This window comes from Eptatretus burgeri, unplaced genomic scaffold (genome assembly GCF_056783735.1).
Source record: "Eptatretus burgeri isolate ZD-2024b unplaced genomic scaffold, Ebu_testis_v1 Ebu_testis_scaffold_32, whole genome shotgun sequence".
Taxonomy (NCBI): domain Eukaryota; kingdom Metazoa; phylum Chordata; class Myxini; order Myxiniformes; family Myxinidae; genus Eptatretus; species Eptatretus burgeri.
Window position 1 is genome coordinate 146336 of NW_028221982.1, and position 20418 is coordinate 166753.

General features: G+C 42.9%; 1 protein-coding gene and 1 pseudogene across 8 annotated transcripts in view; one reads left to right on the forward strand and one right to left on the reverse strand.

Moving 5' to 3' along the window:
* The window catches only part of LOC147007739 (uncharacterized), a 50831-nt gene that overhangs the window by 10482 nt on the left and 19931 nt on the right, over window positions 1-20418 (forward strand). For 7 of the 8 annotated variants that reach the window (XM_085866497.1, XM_085866498.1, XM_085866494.1 and 4 more), the window contains exons 4-10: window positions 1678-1726; window positions 2040-2105; window positions 4626-4696; window positions 8327-8383; window positions 18913-19152; window positions 19302-19424; window positions 19579-19642. In XM_085866497.1, coding sequence (XP_085722623.1) covers window positions 1678-1726; window positions 2040-2105; window positions 4626-4696; window positions 8327-8383; window positions 18913-19152; window positions 19302-19424; window positions 19579-19642 — 670 coding nt within the window. The remainder of the gene's footprint in view (window positions 1-1677; window positions 1727-2039; window positions 2106-4625; window positions 4697-8326; window positions 8384-18912; window positions 19153-19301; window positions 19425-19578; window positions 19643-20418) is intronic. The other variant, XM_085866502.1, reaches the window with a different exon arrangement.
* LOC147007740 (uncharacterized) lies at window positions 13130-14675 on the reverse strand (annotated as a pseudogene).

Sequence of the window (20418 nt, forward strand, 5' to 3'; positions counted from 1 at the left end):
TGATCATCTTTGTTTGTGAATTTCCTTGTTTGCTCTCGTATTTATTGAGTGAATAGATAAGGTAAACGGGTTATTCTGGTTTATGAGTTATTCTGGATGTAGGGTAATCATAACTGTATCAAATGTATTGTTATGGTAAAGTACTGTCAATTGATTCTGTAATTTATGTAAATACATGCTTTTCTGTCTTCCAATTTCCACCTCTCCTCCCCATTTATTCGTCCCCTTCTGGTTTCACCGGAGGGGACTGTAGGTTTACTTTTTGTCTGGCCGTCTGTCCCGTCCCCACCATGTTTTTTTCCGACTTCTTTCCCATACTCTTTGACATATTCAACTGAAACTTGGTACATGGCTTTATTGTGAGAAGTTACATAACAAGTTCGAGTTTCATGGTGTTCTGTCAATTTTTCACAGAGTTATGCTCTTTTGAGACTTCGAAAATATCACATAATGTGCATGGGTCAGTGTTCAGTGAGAGCCAAGTGCTTCTCTTGTAACCACGTGAGCTGTTTCGACCCCCTGCGTTTATCGATTCAATTTCACCATTCACCTCACGATTTTTTTCTCCAACACTTCCATGACCTAATCTGATGAAAACTCTCTCAAACAACAATAATAATAATGAAAACTATCTCTTATAATGTGTCATCTTAAGAAAAGGTATACAAAAAGAAGAAAAAAAAAAAGAGTGGAGGTGTGTGGAAAGCTTATATCTTGGGAACTTCACCAGGAAGTGGTAACTGGAAGACCAATTGCATCCTGGAGCACCTTGTTGAGGGTCACAATGATGAGAGAGAGAGAGAGAGAGAGAGAGAGAGACAGAGAGAATATGAGAGAGAATATGAGAGAGAGAGACAGAGAGAGAGACAGAGAGAGAGACAGAGAGAGAGAGGGAGAGAGAGGGAGAGAGAGAGAGAGAGATGGAGAGAGATGGAGAGACAGAGAGAGAGACAGAGAGAGAGAGAGAGAGAGAGAGACAGAGAGAGACAGAGAGACAGAGAGACAGAGAGACAGAGAGACAGACAGAGACAGACAGAGACAGACAGAGACAGACAGAGACAGACAGAGACAGACAGAGAGAGACAGAGAGAGACAGAGAGAGACAGAGAGAGACAGAGAGAGACAGAGAGAGACAGAGAGAGACAGAGAGAGAGAGAGAGAGACAGAGAGAGAGAGACAGAGAGAGAGAGACAGAGAGAGAGAGACAGAGAGAGAGAGACAGAGAGAGAGAGACAGAGAGAGAGACAGAGAGAGAGAGAGAGAGAAAGAAAGCTGGGGGAGATATTCCAGGCTCCTGCAGAAGAGGTGGTTAAAAAATAAAAGCAGGTCACTGACCTCTCTGTGATGTGAGAAAAACAGATCTTGTACTGTGGTCACATTGCTGGAGATGCCAATAATTTGAGAGCTTCAGATTGCACAGACTCTGCAAGAGACAGATGTGATGCTGGGGACCCATCAAATCGGCAAGAGCAATATTCTGTTGAACTGAGGACAAGTGCCTTGTAAACCTGAGTAGTTCTGATTTTTCATGCAATAGATGAGAACAATGGAGGATGACAAGTCTGTTGTTGGCTTTTGAGGTGAGGTGCACCATGAAGGAACTCCTCAGCCTTGTTTACAAGTCTGTTATTTATTTTAACTTTATATAATATGGACATATTTCTGTTCTTCTTGCAGTTTTTCAGGGAAGCTGCTCTGATCTCTTCACTAAAACATCCGAATATCGGTATGTATCGTTTTTTTCCCCCCATTGCCATGGAACTTTTCATACTTCTAAACACAATAGGTCTTTTGTTGTTTAAGCACAAGGACCTCTCTTATGTTGTGACATGCACAAACAGCTTTAAAATTGAAACTATAACCATAAAATATAAACAAAATGTTTATAATGTTTGCCAATATGTGTTTGATAAGGAATTTGTATGCGACAGTCATAATGCTATACTCTGGAATTTCATGATGGTATTTGGAATGAAAAAGCCTTTGGAATGACTTTGTATTCTTTTAACTTTGTGAAACTCTGCTCTCTCTATATACAGTTGATGTTCTGTTCGTCAAGTATTCAGATACATTCGTCTACATGGCCATGGAATTTGTGCGAGGAGGTGAGAGTATTAATGTCTCAAAGGTGCACCTGTGCACATAACTAGTTTGCTTTTACTGAGATTTCATTCTCAGCTTATGCATTGACTGGTAACTTTAAAAGGTACTTTTATTATTATTATTATTATAAGTAAGTCAATCGGAGCAGCCTGGACATATTTCATGCTTGCCAGATAAGAATTGAAGAATGAAAGGATGAAAAATAACTTTCAAAAAAGCCGAAAATACTTGAAAACGAACCTGGGAGAAAGGGGGTGTGCCTCTGCACAACGAAACACTTGGAGACCTTCCTGATCAACTCGTCCAAAAAGTTAATATCTTGCAGCCCATACTGCAAAAACTCCCGACGATGTGCACCCATGAAAGGCCGAAGGTTCGTCGATGAAGCGTTCTCCTGCTAACACACTTTTCTCCGAACATATTCTGTTCATACTTCCAAAATCTTCACATTATGTATTCCATGTATTTACGCAGGTGATAGCGGATTCAAAAAATCGAATATAGATAGAATTTTCAAAGAGGGAATCGATGACGTCACAATCAGCAGCGTTCGGCGTCAAACCGACGGCCGGATCCCAGACGACGTGCTTTACTTAACTAAGTCCTTGAGTTCAGGACGTTTGTTCAACTCAGCATTTACGACTTTTATCCTGCCATCTTGTTAATCTGTTGATGGAGGTAATATAGAAACAATGAATATGTCAAATCGTTCGTGTTACTCATCCGGCACGATGTGTCAAGGCCAACAATCTAAATCGACTGGTCTCAAACGCTACCATGGGCACCCAGACACATCACCAATATGAACTGAGCTGTTGAATGCGGTGCAAAACATCCAAAGAAACTACCATAACAGAGTATTGTCCTTGAAGCCGTGTGACGAAATGCCTATTAATCACGTCCTGTTTGAATGTTGGTTGCAAACCACATAAACGTCTATAAATTTCCTACTCTCGGAATGGTCCTTTCACAGTGAAGCTGTGTGACTATGTATCTTTTAATTACAAACTGTTTGAACGTCAGTTGCACACTGATTTCACACACATACGTCTATTAATTACGGACTATTGGAATGTATGTTTCGACACATTAGACTGCTGCGACCCCTTCGACCATTGAAAACCCTTTAAGACCCAGAGGACTAAAAGGACCCCTCAGACCCTTCAGACCCCTTACACCTTTCAGACAGATTAGACAGCTCAGAGCCTTGACCATTTAGACCACGTGGACCTTTTTATATGACAAATAAATCTCAAATAAATATAATAACTCCAATATTACAAATAAATTTGGACAAAATAAATGCTTGTATTACGATTGGTGTAAATCATGACGACACAGCAAATCTGTGACGTCAATCTCTGCAACGATACGTGAAGAGGCGAGCGTAATGAGCCAATCCACACCAGTAAATAGATAAAAACAAGACGGCATTGCTCATTGAATATCAGTACTTATAACTTTCATGGAAACGTCCATTGATATTGCGAACTGTGGTATCATTCTGTGCATTTGTCTGTCTCTCGTGCACGGCAGCTGCTTCCCACACTGTGTTTAAAAAGCTGAGCATGCAGGCAAAGCTCAACATTCATTTTTGAAATGATTCTATACTCTTTGTAAACAAATTGAACCTCCACTGCCTGATATTGCACCACCATTTTGTGGTGGGCAGTGTTAGTTCAGAGCCTTAGCTCTCGGTGAAATGGAGAGTGCGACACAATTAACCTTATTGAAATCCATGAAATAATTTATGTTGACAGATCAACTTAAACTTTTCCCATCACTGGGGACGGGTGCTTTTGCGAGGAATGTCATGTGTATAATAAAGTAGCCGGATCTTCCCGTCTGTCCTTCTGTCTGTCATGCTCTTTTCACTGGGATGACATGACAGCGTTATGTTGGGGAAGTCATTACAACGTGGTGTCTATCACGAGGCTAGGCCTCCATGGACGTGCACGTCATCCCGGCGTCCAGCACTAAACCCGTCCTGTCGCTTTGCTGACTGCAGTTTAACACAGTTTAACATGACGGACGATCTAATGTCCGTAGGTGACGGATTGAATGGCAGACGCAAGGTGTCGGGATGATGGATTTAGTGAGATGGAGGTCTAGAAAGATGGGGTTTTGTCTGGGATGTCATTTCCGGATTCCAGCTCGTGGTGTATTCGTCAGTAAAGGACATGTACTTGGAGGACATCCAAATCTCGCGGTATATATCTCCACCTTTACGGCGGTGTATTATTCATGGCTCATTGAAAATTGCATTTTGCAACTTGGGAAAAAAGAAACAAAAACCACGTGACGTCTGATCCCTGAGAACATCAGTGACAGTTTATCGATGGACGAATGTTCAAACTCTGGCAAGATGGCTCTGGAGGTGAGTACAGACATCTCTTAGCCATCCTTCCCTTGAATCTTTGGCCCTGGGATGTCTTCATTCTACATTTTGGTGCTCAATTAAGGATATTATGACAACACTTCTGGAGCATGCCCAAAGACAGTTCTTGATGTTTTGTTCACAGGTACACTGATAGACGTTCTGCTCAAGTACGGGAAACTCTCAGTGGAGTTGGTGAGACCAATAATGTACCAGGTAAGCCTTACATTGGAATTTAATTAAATTGGGGGGTTTAATCATGGAGTTTTGAATATGATGAATGGAAAATTAAGGAGTTTTAAAGATCCATGTGACGGTATTGAGGGGGCCTGCTCCAGTGCTCCAGCCACAGTGGAGCTGGAAAAGGCAAACTCAGCAAAAAACTTACACATCTCATTTAACATGGATTTGAAGTTTTCAATGTCTCGGCAAAAACGGCAAAGCCTGAGCAATTGGGAACATGGTGAGGAACATTTGATAATGGAGGCATGAGAGGATGACTGTTGTGAGTGTGTGATCAGTGTCCTTGATGAAAGAGCGTGAAGATTGAATGAGAGAAGCCATCTTATCAGAATAACCGGAGATCATTTTGGTACGGAAACTGCAAGTTGAAATCGATAAGATGGACCAGGTTGTTGGCTTTGGGGATCTTTGGTAAAAGGTAAAAATGTTTGATGGTCTTGGAGTCATAAATTTAAGAATGCAAGTCGGCGGTGGGATTTGGTTTTGATTTCAGATGCTGGATGTTTTCCTTGACGTAATTTTTGGTAACTGTTTTAAAGTCCTTTGACCTTGGTGCCAACACGAAGCCATCCTGAAACCAGTGTCGGAAAGTTTCCAGATGGCTTCCTGTTTGAAAAACCACAGTGTTTGACAGTTGGCTGCAATCGGTTCAAAGAAAACTCTTGTCTGGGGAGTCTCCAAACCCATACGTGTCCACTGTCAGAAAATTGAGCAAATTGGATTCATCTGAAAAAAATTACAGTTTGCCAAAACTCCAAGGATCTGGTGGCCATCTCGTCAGCCCACTTCTTTCTTCTTTGAATGTTGGTTGGTCTAAAAAGAGGTTTTCTCTGAGTTGCTCTGCCATTGTAGCCCAGTTGATGAAGGTACCGCACGGCAGTTCTTGAGCTAACTTGGACCTCCTCTGCAAAATCTGCTGCCTTACAATGGGGAGTTTTCTCAATCGACCGCTTGACAGCTCGAAGACACCTTTCTGAGGGCCCAGGACGACCAGAACTGGAAACTGTGGATTCCTTGCCTTTGCTGGTGAATTGCACAATCACCCGATTGACCGTAGAAAGCGGAATGCCAAGGTTCTGAGCTATCTGATTCTGGCTGACTCCACCTTCCAAGTGGCCAACAATTCGTCCTCCTTGAAAATCGGAAAATTTGTATGCTCTCTGGGTTAGAGGCAAAGTTAATTGTCATGCAAGACCCACGAACTCGTTTTTGCAAAGAAATAGTCAAATATTAGTACAAATCACTGAGTAAAACTGCCTTATACAGATGAAATGAAGAAATTTAAGGTATCTATTTACTTCTGTCACGTCTCTCTACACACACACTTACACACATATATATATATATATATATATATATATATATATATATATATATATATATATATATATATATATATACATATATACATATACATATGCGCACACACATGTACACACACACAGAACTCGGAGGACATCCAAATGGAGTTTGTTTGTGCCAAATGTGCCAAATGCACATTTGTGCACGGAAAAACAAAAAGAAGAGACAACATTTCAGTCTATCAAAATACAACAATCCAGGAAATAGAAAACGAAGCATCTGACAAATACTTCGGAATAGAAGAAGGCTCCAAGGTACAACACAAAAAAATGTTTAAAATAATCAGCAAAGAGTACCTACGCAGAATAAGACTAATTCTGAAGTCATCCCTCTCTCCAAGAAACAAAACCAAAGATATAAACCGACTTGCAGTACCGGTATTCCAATATAGTCGTGCAATTATAAACTAGCCACAATTGGAGATCAAGAACTTAGATATCAAAACAAGGAAACTTTGAACTATTCACAAGATATTCTATAAAAACCAACACATACTGAGGTTGAACTTACTGAGGCGAGAAGGAGGACGTGGTTTGATGGAGGTTAACCAAGTGCACAGAACATCATGTTTAGGACTAGTGGAGTGTGGGAAAAGCTCAACAGGCGATCAAATGAAATTTGTACATGAGAAAGTATTTTACAAACTAGAAAAGGGATCCTTAATCCATTTAGCAACAAACTTCCAAAATCAGGTGCAAATGATGGGTACTACACAGGAAAACGAAACAGAAACAAACACAGCCCCAACTAGAAGGGTACTCAGGAGAGTGCATACCTCCGCTATGCAATGCCTGATCCAGTGGAACATATCAGGTCCGATAAATTTTTCAAATATCGGGCTACATATCGTTTTTGGCCCCAGCACTCAATGGTGAAAAATCACTTTGAAAATTTCAGTAGCTGCATCCAGATCTTCACAAAAATCGAATCGGTTCGTCCTTGTCACACACTCAACCTGTCCACAAAATTTCATCCAGATCTGTGCACAACGTTTTGAGATATCCTGCACACAGATAAACAAACAGACAGACAGACAGGGTAAAAACATAACCTCCTTCCTCCTTCGGTAGTGGTGGTAACGATTGCAAAGAAAAAAATAAAGAAAAACATTAAAAAGAAATATCAGCAGTTATACTCTGACAAATGGGAGAATGACAAAAGAACAGGAAGATTTTTTTTAAAAGAGCTTGATAGGATAGGGATCTACAAGGAAAGCTCATTTGAATGCTAAGAAGAGGTCAAATTAGTTGGGATGGAGAACAAGTCATCATGCCCAAGACCACGGACATGACACTGATGCCTTAAAGAAGATGGTGGGATTGTGCCAGTCGGACAAATGCAGGTTTTGTGGGGTAGAAATAGAAAGTACCAGTCACCTCCTTTTGGGATGTAAAACACTCATGGCAGAACAGCGGTACACAGAAAGACATGACAGCATCTGCAGAGTAATCCACTGGAACATCTGTCAACATTTCAACATCCCGGTTCCAGAACAATCATGGAAACACAAACCAGATCAGATTCTTGAAAATGAACAGATAATGCTCACACATGACAAGATGATCCAATCAAGTGTGGACACTGCAAACAAAGCATTGCGTCCAGACATAGTGCTCAAACACAAAAAGGAAAAGTCAGCATTGTTGATCGAGGCTTCAGTTTACAATGACTTTGGACTAAATGCCACAGAAATCAGGAAAATGACCAAATACCAGGATCTGAGGTCAAGAGGATGTGAAAATTGAAGAAAGCTGAAATTATACCAGTAATAATCAGAGCGACAGGAATGATGAAGGAAACCCTCACTGAGTGTTTAAAAATCATTCTGGGGAATATCACTCCAAACGAGCTACAAGTGGAAGCTGTCAGAGGTTCAGTGAAGATTTTGAAAGGAGCCCTTTGGAACGAGGCTATGAGAACGAAACTTCACAGTTTGGTTCACGAATCGTGATCCTTTACTAAGAAGGAGGGGAAGATTTTGAGTCCTGTAAGAACTTCCTCCCATCTCTTGAAACCCACAAATGGAGATAAAATCCAACACATAACACTCCACATGCACACTCCCACTCAATAATATCAACATTCACTCATGTCCCATCTCCCTCTTTTGCTCCAACTTAGGGTTAATGCTCCAACCTGATTCCATCCATACTATGTTAACATCTTGCAGAACATGACTCCATATTTAACCTCGTCTTGTCTCACTCACCATCATTTCATTTCCCCCCACCCTCCCCACAGGCCGTTTCCTCTTTCATGTACATGCACAGCAGGAACATCGTCCACGCCGATATAAAGGTAAATCAATCAGTGCATGAAACATCATCACGGTAACTGAACTTGAGATAAGAGATAAAAGAAACGTCACGTGGGGTTTAAGACATTAGTAGAGCACAATTACCTGGAATCATTCATTTTGAAGATACAGTCCTGCTCGAAACATGATGTAGTCTCATCGGGTTATCGCTAATCTCATGTTATCATCAGAGTAATTGCTTTTATGGCAAATTGCTCTTTGTGCGAGTAAAAACATTAAACTTTGTCAACTTTTGTTTCTTGAAAAGTCATTTTCATGAATATAAAACAACCTTTGATTCATGATATAGAGGACACACATTTAGGAACAAATGCTATTTCTTTCCATATTCACAAAGGCTTGCAATTCACCAGGTAAGCTAAGTAAGGTAACCAATTTTGTCTTGCCTGATATTTCCAATCTTTTCTTGTCTTTGATGGACAAATTAATTGGACGTGTCGACAAATTAATTAACATGTCAGACACCTGTTTCAAGCTTGGGGTAGGATGGGGGGTACCAGCAGTGGAGTTGAAGGACAATATAAATGGGGAATTGGACAAACAATAGGTGTGGGGAGGAATGGGGGTGCAGGAGAGGATGCAAGGGGTGAACAAGATGGATACAGAAGCAAACTCTCAGGAAGGAAAAACTGGAAATTTGAAAGGAGGAGGATGTGGGGATGGGGGATGAGGGAGTGTGTTGGGGAGGGGGGGTGCTGAGGTTAATGAGGGGAGAAAAGATCGTGGTTTTGCATTGGGGATGATTTGAGATGGTGGTGAAAAGCTGTCTTGAAGACCTGGAGGGAAGAATATGATTGAAAAGAATGTGCAAGTTGATTCCACAGGTGGGGAAAAAGAGGAACAAATAAGTGGAGGTGAGCAGTAATCCTGGATAAGGTAGTTTCACCAGAAAGGGGTTGATGGTGGACCATTTGAGCCCTGCAGAAAGAGTAGAGAGTGCAAGACGAGAGAGGAGGTGGTGGAAGACAGAGAGACCACCGACCTTTCTGCCATGGAAAAGTGATCGGTCCATTTTCGACCCCTTCATCACGGGAGATTCCAATGATCTTGAAGGTCTTGGTTTCCGTGAGGTCAAGCTGGGGAAAATATCTTCATAACAATCTCACTGTGTTTTGATTCGAACCACAGCACAATTAATCTCTGCATTGTGTTTCCTTAAGTTGGCTGAACCACAGATTGCAAAAGATAGGTAACCATATTGGGGTAGTCTGTGAATGTTGCATGGTTGTGGTAGTTTTCTTGCCTTTCTTTGGGATCTAGTACACAGCTGTTGGTGGCATTATTTTCTCGGGGGCTTGGCTATGGCGCTGATGTAGTGCCCCCTGTACATTAGAACAACAATTACAATTTGTTCAGGGTGCTGGTGATAGCTCGCCTCCTCTTCGTGAAGAACACCTTGGATCCACCAAGTAATACCTGCTGACAAGACGTCCAGTAGAAGGATGGCACACACCCACACCTTCATGCCATGTTGTGGTTGTCTTCCAACAGTTGTTAAAATACTGCTGCTCTGGAGGGCCAATGAAAATCGTTCAGGATCAGTGGCCCTTCTCCAGCATTTGTGAAAATAGTGTTGGATTTCGACAGGACGTTGGAGTTGTTTTTTTTGTTTTTTCTTCAGTATTTTTATGCCCTGTTTTATGAATGAAAATTGTCATGAGACAGGGCTTGCAGCATAGCCTGGTCCTGGTGCTCCAAGTCACATCAGGGATGTGCCATGGTCCGAATTGCCCACTTGTTGCAATCTGTCACTTGGAGAGCCGAGTGCATTAAACTTCGTGAATTACAACTCCACAGTTTACCCCACGTGTGCTGACACCGTTTTAATCTCAGGAGGGCACAGAGCTCACCCCGACCGGAGCCAGCCCTGGAATACAAAATTTATTTTATGTGAACACGAGCAAAGTCCAGTCCTCAGAGTGAATTATACATGCCAACAGCAAAGATTTCACACCGAATCTGCCCCGTCTACCCTTGTTGTTTCGGCCCTGTGTTGTTAATAAGCCCGTCCTCTGCCCAGCATGGCATGCTTTACAATCACGTCTTTGTGTGCGTGTGTCTGTCCAAGCTGTACCTTTGTTTTTTTTTACCATTTGAGCTTTTATCATTAAATTTTCAACAAAGCTTTATTATGAGAACGTGGAGAAAACAAATTAATAATTCGGTCAACGGGGCAAAGGTCAGCATCACATAGAATCGTCAGTTTTCATCCAATTGACCTGAAAAATATTGGGTCACTGAATTGGTTCACCAATGAAAAGTGAGAAGCAGATTATATGTTTTTTTGTATCAAAAGGTCAAGGTTGCATCAAATCATCAATTTCCATCCGATTGACTGATTTACATATTGGGCGACGAAAGGATGTTGCTTTTGAGGTCAAAAGATCAAGGTCACCTAAAATCGTCAATTTTTTGCTTATCTGAATTTAAATTCCAGGGTATTGTCATCGTGCACCGTCTGTCTGTCCGTCTCCTATTTTGACTTCTCTGGCCAAACTGCTGAGCCGATCCGGCTGAAATTTGGCAAGAACGTTCCTCTCCTGACTGGTAACAGGAATTGCAAAATTCGGTCTGGTAATTTTGTTGCAAAGCTCTTGACTTTAAGTAAGTAAAAATGGCCGACTTAGTAATTTTCTTCAAAAATCTTCTTCTCCAGACCCACCAGTCGGAATGCTACCAAATTTGGGTTACAACATTATAGTATAGGCTCTGGGGGGAGGGGTTCGTGTATATCTCTCTTGTACAGCAAAACTTGGTATTTTCCTGTTCTATATATTGAGACCCTCAGAAAAAAAATTTGGGTAACACTTCCAGATCAAGTGCATTTTCCCTGTACAGCCCAATATGTGATTATGCCTTGACACCAATGGACCAAAATGGCAAAAGTCAAGTTTCATGGAATAACTCACAAGTAGACAGCATTAGATTCAAATGTTACATTTATTTATCATGTTTGAACATAGCTAACATAATTTTTGCATGGTTCAATCCAATAAGCCTGGTTTTTATGCAAAAAAAATGTCTTATTTAGCGTATTTTTTCTGCAAAAATCACTCTCAGTTTGAAAGTTGCTCAAACTTCAATCACCTCTCATACACCCAATTTTGTAGATAGAGTAACCATAATTGGCCAAAAGTTTCCTTATTAAGTCTATTGATCACTGCATGATTCATATTCATGCTTTCGGGCAGTATATAGTGACAGTAGGGTCAAATGTAAACAGAAGTCACCCCCTACCCCCAAAAAGCTGCTTTAACCAAATTTGGTCAAAGGGTTCTAACTTCAAAAATAAGTGTGATAGGAAGTTGATTTTGGTATCTATGCATAGGTTTTTGATACCCCGGAATTCATTGGCACCATTATTAGCCTCATTGGAGTAGACATAATTTGCATAATTTAAAAATGGTCGCCAAACAGTTCTGGCGAAGACAGTATAGGGATATGCTAAATTTCACTAAAAGTTCAGCTTTATACTTGTGTCTGAATCTCAGCAAGGAGCACAATGAATATTGCCTTTCGAAATTTAATCTAGTCAAATATGGCATACGTACAGATTAAGCTGTGACGAATAATACGTGACCTACGCAGAAAGCCAACAGCTTCAGTCATGGCAGAGGAAAGACTTGCTGCAATTACCAACTTTCATCATCGAGATCGATATTCTTTATCAAGCAATGGGATTTTTGCAAGTGCTGGGGGATGCCTTCTTGCATTGACAGAAATTGACACATTTGGCATTAGCAGTCTTACAAGGACAAGTTGAGGTACACTTAGTGCATGAACAGACAACCATCCAATGGGATTCAAGGGTTTTCCATGATGTCTCAGGTATCAACGGTTCTTTGTCGTGCTCATAGCCACAATCCTCTGGCTTCAGTGGCATCGTATTTTCTGGATCATGATGAATGTCCAAAGCATGCATGATGGTTTACGCATTGTAAAAACTATGCTTGATATGTGGCAGGAGTCCTTGGCTGGTTGGAGGTAGGTTGTGATGAGAACTCCCTTTCATGTGGTGGAAGACCTCAGCCTGCAAATCAGAAAAGTTCTTGGAATCACTACTTGATTTTCGCACTTTGACCAAGTAACATTCTGCATTCCTGATAATGCATGGGGAAAGGGTTGGCATTGTCCCAAATTGCTGCAGCAACTTCTCTGGTTCAACTTTAAAAGCGGCCTTCTCAGTCCCAACTTTGCTGGTGATATCACATCGCGTAAGGTTGTGTACAGCATGTAGGACTGCACAGAGGTGACATCCGATACACTCGAACAAGGTATGAAGGGGCACATACCGTGTGCTATCTCCAACTCCAGCTCATACCCACAGCTCCTCTAGGTTATATTGGAAAACCACAGGCATGTGGTAAAGCAGAGCAACAATTACGTTGGTATCATTGGAGATGACAACACACACTTTGTATCCTTTCTTGATTGAGTCCAAAACATGAAGGAGTATGCGAAGATCAGCTTCTTCAAATGTGACTTGAAGGTGTGCTAGTGCGTTCTGGCCGCCTTTGTGAATTTTAATACATTTCCAATCCTCTTCCTCTCCGGTCACCTGTCCGAGTATAGTGGGATACTGTTCAGTGTGAGGAATACTTGAACGAAGATGGTTGTAGATCAGTTTTCCAAGGAGAAGTTTGTTATTGTTGGAAGGCCAGAAAGTTTTCACATCTTTTGGCAGTGGTGTTGATGGCTCAACTGCACTGTATTCAACGGGTACAGTCTCAGTATGCCTCTTCCTTTCGAAATTCTGGGTAGCTGATGGCAAGTCCTTCATGGTTCAAGGTTTGGGTCACAATTTTGCCTCCACATCCCAGAGTATGAACAGATTCTGCATTCATAATATGCATCGGTGTTCTCCTTCTCCCACTGTAGTGTACATCGTCCATGATCTGAAAAAGTGACTGTACCTTTCTGCAACGTTGGGGGGAGAGTTTGCCATCCAATGGCTGGGTTGCTTGATTCGCACTTTCAGCATCTGTATCATCATCAAGCATTTCAGTGGTATGCTTCTCCTCTTTCCTGAGGGCGTCTGCTGTTTCTTTGTAGGTTTCAGGATTGAAATTATACAAATGACCGAAAAAACGTAGTACAGGTTCAGGGATATTCATCGTACTCAATGCATGTTTAAGATCTTGTGCATCACAAAAGCTATCGTCAAGGCCAAAATCATAATCATCTGGAGCCTTCCTGATCACACTGGCACATACCTGCACAGGATCAAGAGAACGAATACGCTGAACTCCCACATTCTTTGGAACACTGAATACCATCATTGATTTGTTCAAAGCACTGGGATATGTAAAATCAATCTCACTGCCAAACTGGTTCATTAAGAAAACTTTTACATCTCTATTGCGAAAGTAACATTTTTCATCAATATTGTTCAAACTATCTCTGATAACACAAAGTTCGTAACCCCTGCCATCTTTTAAGCCTTGCTCTAACTCTTTAGCAACCTGTTTTCATGCAACCTGTTTTTCAGACACTTTCGGTTGCAAGGCTTTGTCGCAAGAGACATACTTATATAAGTATTTAGTCATACAAGCCTTGTGGTAGTACAGATCTGCTCCAAAAACAGAATGCGGGTCTTGAAGGTCACAAGTTCGGGTGAAGACATCATCTTGAAAGAAGTTTGTCGCTGCCAGAAAGGATAAAGCAGGGCTACATTCACAAATGTGATATTTAGTGAACTGTTGTTTGTGCGATTTACTGTCACAGATAATGCAGTTCACTTGCCGTAAGGCTGTCATGGTCGTCTCTGTATTTGGTGGATGGCGGACAGCCTGGGAACGAGTACTTATACCTTCTTCCTGTCCTTCGTTCTGCTCAGATACCGCAGGGTCTTGGCATTTAGCGAGACTTCTTTTTTCGATTTAGAACAGATTTCATGGTGTACTTTTTGTAACAGTCATTGGTCAGATGATAAACAAACTCATCTCCTTCAACCAGCTTAAGTCGCTTGGAAACTTGGTCATTGTGGATGTCACTTGCTTCTCGTATCCTTTTGTGGCCACTGATTGTGCTAACAGTTTTATCACCTGAGCTATTCTGGCAGATGATGCATCGAGTCACATCAAACAAAATGTCTTCGGTTGGTGCGGAGAGTGTTACAGACTCCATCGTTAACAACAGATCTTTGCTGCAATCCGAGACTGTTGCTGCACACATCAACCACTGGCATCAACTGGACCCTGTAAATATAAATGTGAAAGACTGATAAGAAGAGATACACTTTCCCCTAAGCTTTAGAATACAGGCCATTTTCAACATCCTTCTACATAAAATATGTTGGGAATTTGGTTCAGCAAGCCAAAAAAAGAGGGCACCGCTAACTGGTCTTAGGCCCCTTTTGTTTTTGAAGGCTTATTTCACTTAAATTAGGTCTTACAGTGCTGTTGGAGTGCCACAAGGTGACCAAGAGCAATCATGGACGTGCTAGAGTTACTACAATAATCTGGTGTCTCGCCTTTACCGATGAAATGATCTTTGGAGTATCATGAGTTACAAACACAATAGATATTGACCAATTGGAAGGATCAAGAAAACACATAGGCCCCCTAAAATGAAAATGATATCAATACAGCAGGAGAAATCATATTCAGGCTTTTCCTCATAAACTCACCCTTTCATCAGACAAGGTACAGACACATTTTCCATGAATGGCAAGCTCCTCAAACAATTAAGGAACAGATCCAAAACAACATGTCTGCTTCCTGAATAAAAATGCACATGGCTTCAAGATGTTGTAGTTTCATTATCTCAATGCAGATGGCAACACCATCTTGAATATGTGTTATGGAGAAATAACGGACTGGTATTAATGATGCCTGGGCATGCAAACAACCATCGTCATCTTCAGCTGTCTCGATTGCGCCACCATCCTGGATTTATGCAAATTAAAAATATTCAAAGAAGTACAATGATGACATTTATTGCTACTATCTTTCATAAATGTGAAACCAAACATCCAGATACAAATGCAGAATCGGACTTCTTATAACACTTGCCACGTCTTTATTGTCTGATGTCTTAACGAGAGCGTGTTTGGCGGACATTTTGAAATTATGCAAATTAGGTCCACTCCAATGAGGCCGAAAATGGTGCCAATGAATTCTTTGGTATCAAAAACCTATGCATAGACACCAAAATTAGCTTCTTATCACGCTTATTTTTCAAGTTAGAACCCGTTAACCAAATTTGGTTAAAGCGGCTTTTTGGGGGTTGGGGTGACGTCTGTTTACATTTGACCCTACTGTCACTATATACTGCCCGAAAGCATGAATATGAATGATGGAGTGATCAATAGACTTAATCAGGAAACTTTTGGCCAATTATGGTTACTCTATCTACAAAATTGGATGTATGAGAGGTGATCGAAGTTTGAGCAACTTTCAAACTGAAAGTGATTTTTGGAGAAAAAATACGCTAAATAAGGCATTTTTTGCATAGAAACCGGGTTTGTTGTATTGAACCATGCAAAAATTATGTTCGCCATGTTCAAACATGATAAATAAATGTAACATTTGAATCTAACGCTGTCTACTTGTGAGTTATTCCATGAATAGTGTGGAGCGTCAAGGTATAATCACATATTGGGCTGTACAGGGAAAATGCACTTGATCTGGAAGTGTTACCCAAACTTTTTTCTGAGGATTTCAGTATATAGAACAGGAAAATACCAAGTTTTGCTGTGCAAGAGAGATGAACACGAACCCCCCCCCCCCAGAGCCAGGACTATTAGGCCAGGGCCCAGATAAGCTACAGGTCCAGTGGTCCTATTTTTGGGGAGGGAGGGGGGTGTTTTGTCATGTTTGACAGACGGATAAACAAGTAGTCCGAATGCAAAGCGGACGCAAATGGGCTTTGCATCTTCAGAAGATTTCTCGTTGTATTTTTGCTACATTCCCTTTTCCTATCCATATCTACTTGATATGACTTTTTTGTGTCTCATTTGTACCTGTTTGTGTCGGCCTCAGGGCTCAGCCACATAACGTCTCTGCATCATGCCTCAGATCTGACATGCAATATGTTTTTATCCTGGGTCTCCTCTTCTCAAGCTTTTCTTCTGTTATTTACCTTTCCCTCTTCGTCTCAAATCTTCTCAAGAAGGAAAACATAATTGATGAAAAAAATCTTCTTCTGCCCTTATTACTTCTGCCACCGAAGGTGAAGGAGGTTATGTCTTCACCCCTTTCTGTCTATCTGTCTTTGTTTGTTTGTGTGTAGGATATCTCAAAAAGTTATGGACAGATTCTTGGTGGACAGGTTGGGTGTGTGACAAAGAAGAAATTATTCAATTTTTGTGAAGATCTGAATCCAGATCCGGATCTGATAATTTTTTCAGTGATTCTTCACCATTGAGAGACATGCCGAAACTAATATATATCACGATACCTCAAAAAGTTGTAGACGGATTCGGATGAAACTTGGTGGGCAGGTTGGGTGTGTAACCACGACTTATCGATTCGATTTTGGTGAAGATCTGAATCTGGATACAAGAATTATTTGATTTTTAAAGTGATTCTTCACCATTGAGAGATAGGGCTTAAAAATGATTTTTTTGCATGATATTTCAAAATGTGTTCGGCCCGTTATGTTCTTCTGGATCAAGCATTACTTGGCGGAGGTATGCGCTCTACCGAGTGCCCTTCGAGATACTTCTTTTGTTATCCTTTTCCTCCTCAATGCCAGTTAGATTAATTAATTTGTATCCTTGATTAAAAGCTGTGAAAAAATGATTCTCTCCCTCTTCTCTTGGACACAAACAGCTCATTTCCTGGGATCTTCTTTTTCTTTTTCACACAAATCTGTTCCAATTCTGGTTCTCTCACAAATCCATACTCTGTGTACTGTCACCCAAATCTTACACCTCGACTTTCCTTCATGCTTTTCATGAACATTATTTTTGTCCTGGTCACAATATTTGTTTTGTTTGACAAAATTATGGATCTGGTCGATAGAGAATGATTGCTCACAACCATTATTAACTCTTCCTGGTTTGTACACTACATGCATCCTGCAGGCTCCACGAGGAATCCTGCCACAACATGTTCCACCACCCCACTGTGTGTCTCACCTCACTGAACTTTCTGCCACCCCCACAGCAAGTCCCGCCATCACCCACCACATATCCTGCCGCCCCCCCACTGCACATTCTGCCACCCCCCCCATAGCGTGTCCCACTGCTCCCCCCCACTGAAACCGCTCGTCCCGCCGGACCCCACCGCTCGTCCCGCCGGACCCCACCGCTCGTCCCACCGTACCCCACCGCTCGTCCCGCCGTACCCCACCGCTCGTCCCGCCGTATCCCACCGCTTGTCCTGCCGTTCCCCACCGCTCGTCCCACCGTACCCCACCGCTCGTCCCGCCGTTCCCCACCGCTCGTCCTGCCGTTCCCCACCGCTCGTCCCACCGTACCCCACCGCTCGTCCCGCCGTTCCCCACCGCTCGTCCTGCCGTTCCCCACCGCTCGTCCCACCGTACCCCACCGCTCGTCCCGCCGTTCCCCACCGCTCGTCCTGCCATTCCCCACCGCTCGTCCCACCGTACCCCACCGCTCGTCCCACCGTACCCCACCGCACGTCCCGCCGTATCCCACCGCTCGTCCTGCCGTTCCCCACCGCTCGTCCCACCGTACCCCACCGCTCGTCCCGCCGTTCCCCACCGCTCGTCCTGCCGTTCCCCACCGCTCGTCCCACCGTACCCCACCGCTCGTCCCGCCGTTCCCCACCGCTCGTCCTGCCGTTCCCCACCGCTCGTCCCACCGTACCCCACCGCTCGTCCCGCCGTTCCCCACCGCTCGTCCTGCCATTCCCCACCGCTCGTCCCACCGTACCCCACCGCTCGTCCCACCGTACCCCACCGCACGTCCCGCCGTATCCCACCGCTCGTCGTGCCGTCCCCCACCGCTCGTCCCACCGTACCGCACCGCTCGTCCCGCCGTTCCCCACCGCTCGTCCCGCCGTACCCCACCGCTCATCCCGCCGTACCCCACCGCTCGTCCCACCGTACCCCACCGCACGTCCCGCCATATCCCACCGCTCGTCCTGCCGTTCCCCACCGCTCGTCCCACCGTACCCCACCGCTCGTCCCGCCGTTCCCCACCGCTCGTCCCGCCGTACCCCACCGCTCGTCCCAGCGTATCCCACCGCTCGTTCCGCCGTTCCCCACCGCTCGTCCTGCTGTATCTCACCGTGTGTTCTGCCGCCCCCCACTGCATTTCCCACCACATGCCCCACCACCGCAACTACGCATCTTGCTGTCCTCACTGTGCATCCTGCCATCTCCTCTGTGTGCCAAACCTCACACACCAACCACTCCTCATTTCGTCCTCCCCGCATTGCCGTTCCTGCAGGGAGATGTTTTTTTCTCGTACATAGAATGTAAGATGGTCGGTCCAGATCCTGATTTCAAGCAAGTGTTTGTTGATCCAACTTTGCAAGGTTACTTCTACACATTTTGATTTTGTCTATTCTTTGACATCTTTAACTCTGTTGTTCTCCAGCTGGATAACCTGCTGTTTGACGATTCAACCTGGACCCTAAAGGTGGCCGACTTTGGATTGTCGGTCGCTTTGCAGCCTGGGCAGCAGCTCTTTGGACATCGTGGCACACCTTTATACATGGCTCCTGAGGTGTGGAGCAACTTACTATACAATGGTCCACCAGCTGATGTCTGGGCCCTTGGGGTTGTAATGCACTTGTTGCTCACGACTGAATTCCCTTTTGAAGAAGAGGAATTGCAGGTGAGCAGTGAAGAAATAATCATTATAAAAAGTCAATGATCACGACTTTTCTCTGAGCTGATGGTTTTTGTTCATGAATTGCAAATACAGAATATCATTTTGATGGATGGGTTAATGTTTTGTTTAAAAGGGATTATCTTTCCTTCCAGAAAATGGCGTTCATGCCGCACAATGTGCAGCTTTCGAAACTTCAAGGAAATGTTGATTACTTGTCCATTTCTCTTGTAACGGCGATGCTGTGCGTGAATCCTCACCTGAGGATCTCGATGCAAGTGAGTGGCTGTGACTTTGAACATTTTAATGAGCTCAATCTTGTTTAAATGTACCAGTTTCAGCAAGAGAGTCTTGTTCACACGTTAAGGGGGACTCTACGAGAATGTCGTCCTTTGATTTCTGCCCTTTCATGTTTCTCTGTTTTCCTTGCAGGGCATCATGGAGCATCCTTGGATGAAAATATTAGCAAACACATTATCCCCAATTGGCTTTTCAGGTAAAGATACCAGCATTTACCAGCATAAAGATCAGTCTGGTTGGAAACTTTCATTGTTTCATTTCGTATTCGTATTTTGCACAAATGTGTGTGTTTGTTCGTTCGTTCGTTATCTGTAAAAGATCCGTGGTTTATCCACAAAACTTATTTTAAAGCAATTTTAATCGTTCTTCAATTCCCCTTCTATGTTCCTAAATGTCAATGTGTGCCAGCCAGTCAGTTGGTGTGTGTGTGTGGTGTTTTGGTGTTTGGGTTCATTTAAACACCCCTTTTGAAGATAATTAACGATCTTATTTAATTATATACTTTTATCAGGTGCATCCTCGGACACCTCGCTCTCCATGGGGTGTTAAGGCCCTTCCTCGGTTAACTCACTGGGGTCTTAATTCGCCATTTCGTTCGGCCTGCTGAACAATGAATAACTTGAGTAGAAACAGGCCGCAACGGTTTACGAACGATAAAGTGCTGGAAATGTTTCTTTTTCACTTTCCTCACTCATATCATCGAATGCCTCATCTACATAGCTACGAATCACTGTATACATCACTTTTGCAAGTCCTGTAGTTTTCAAATTAGGAGCTTGGAGCGATTTCACGCATTCTATGATGCGATTTTCCATGATCTACTTTCACAGACAAATTGAAGAATATGATAGAAATATAAGATGAGTTTGGAGGATCGGATCACATGGACTAAATAACTCGAAATCTGGAACGAAATCTGAAAATGTGAAGAAATCGGTGATGTTTAGTTTTTTTGTTTGTACGTGCCATTAC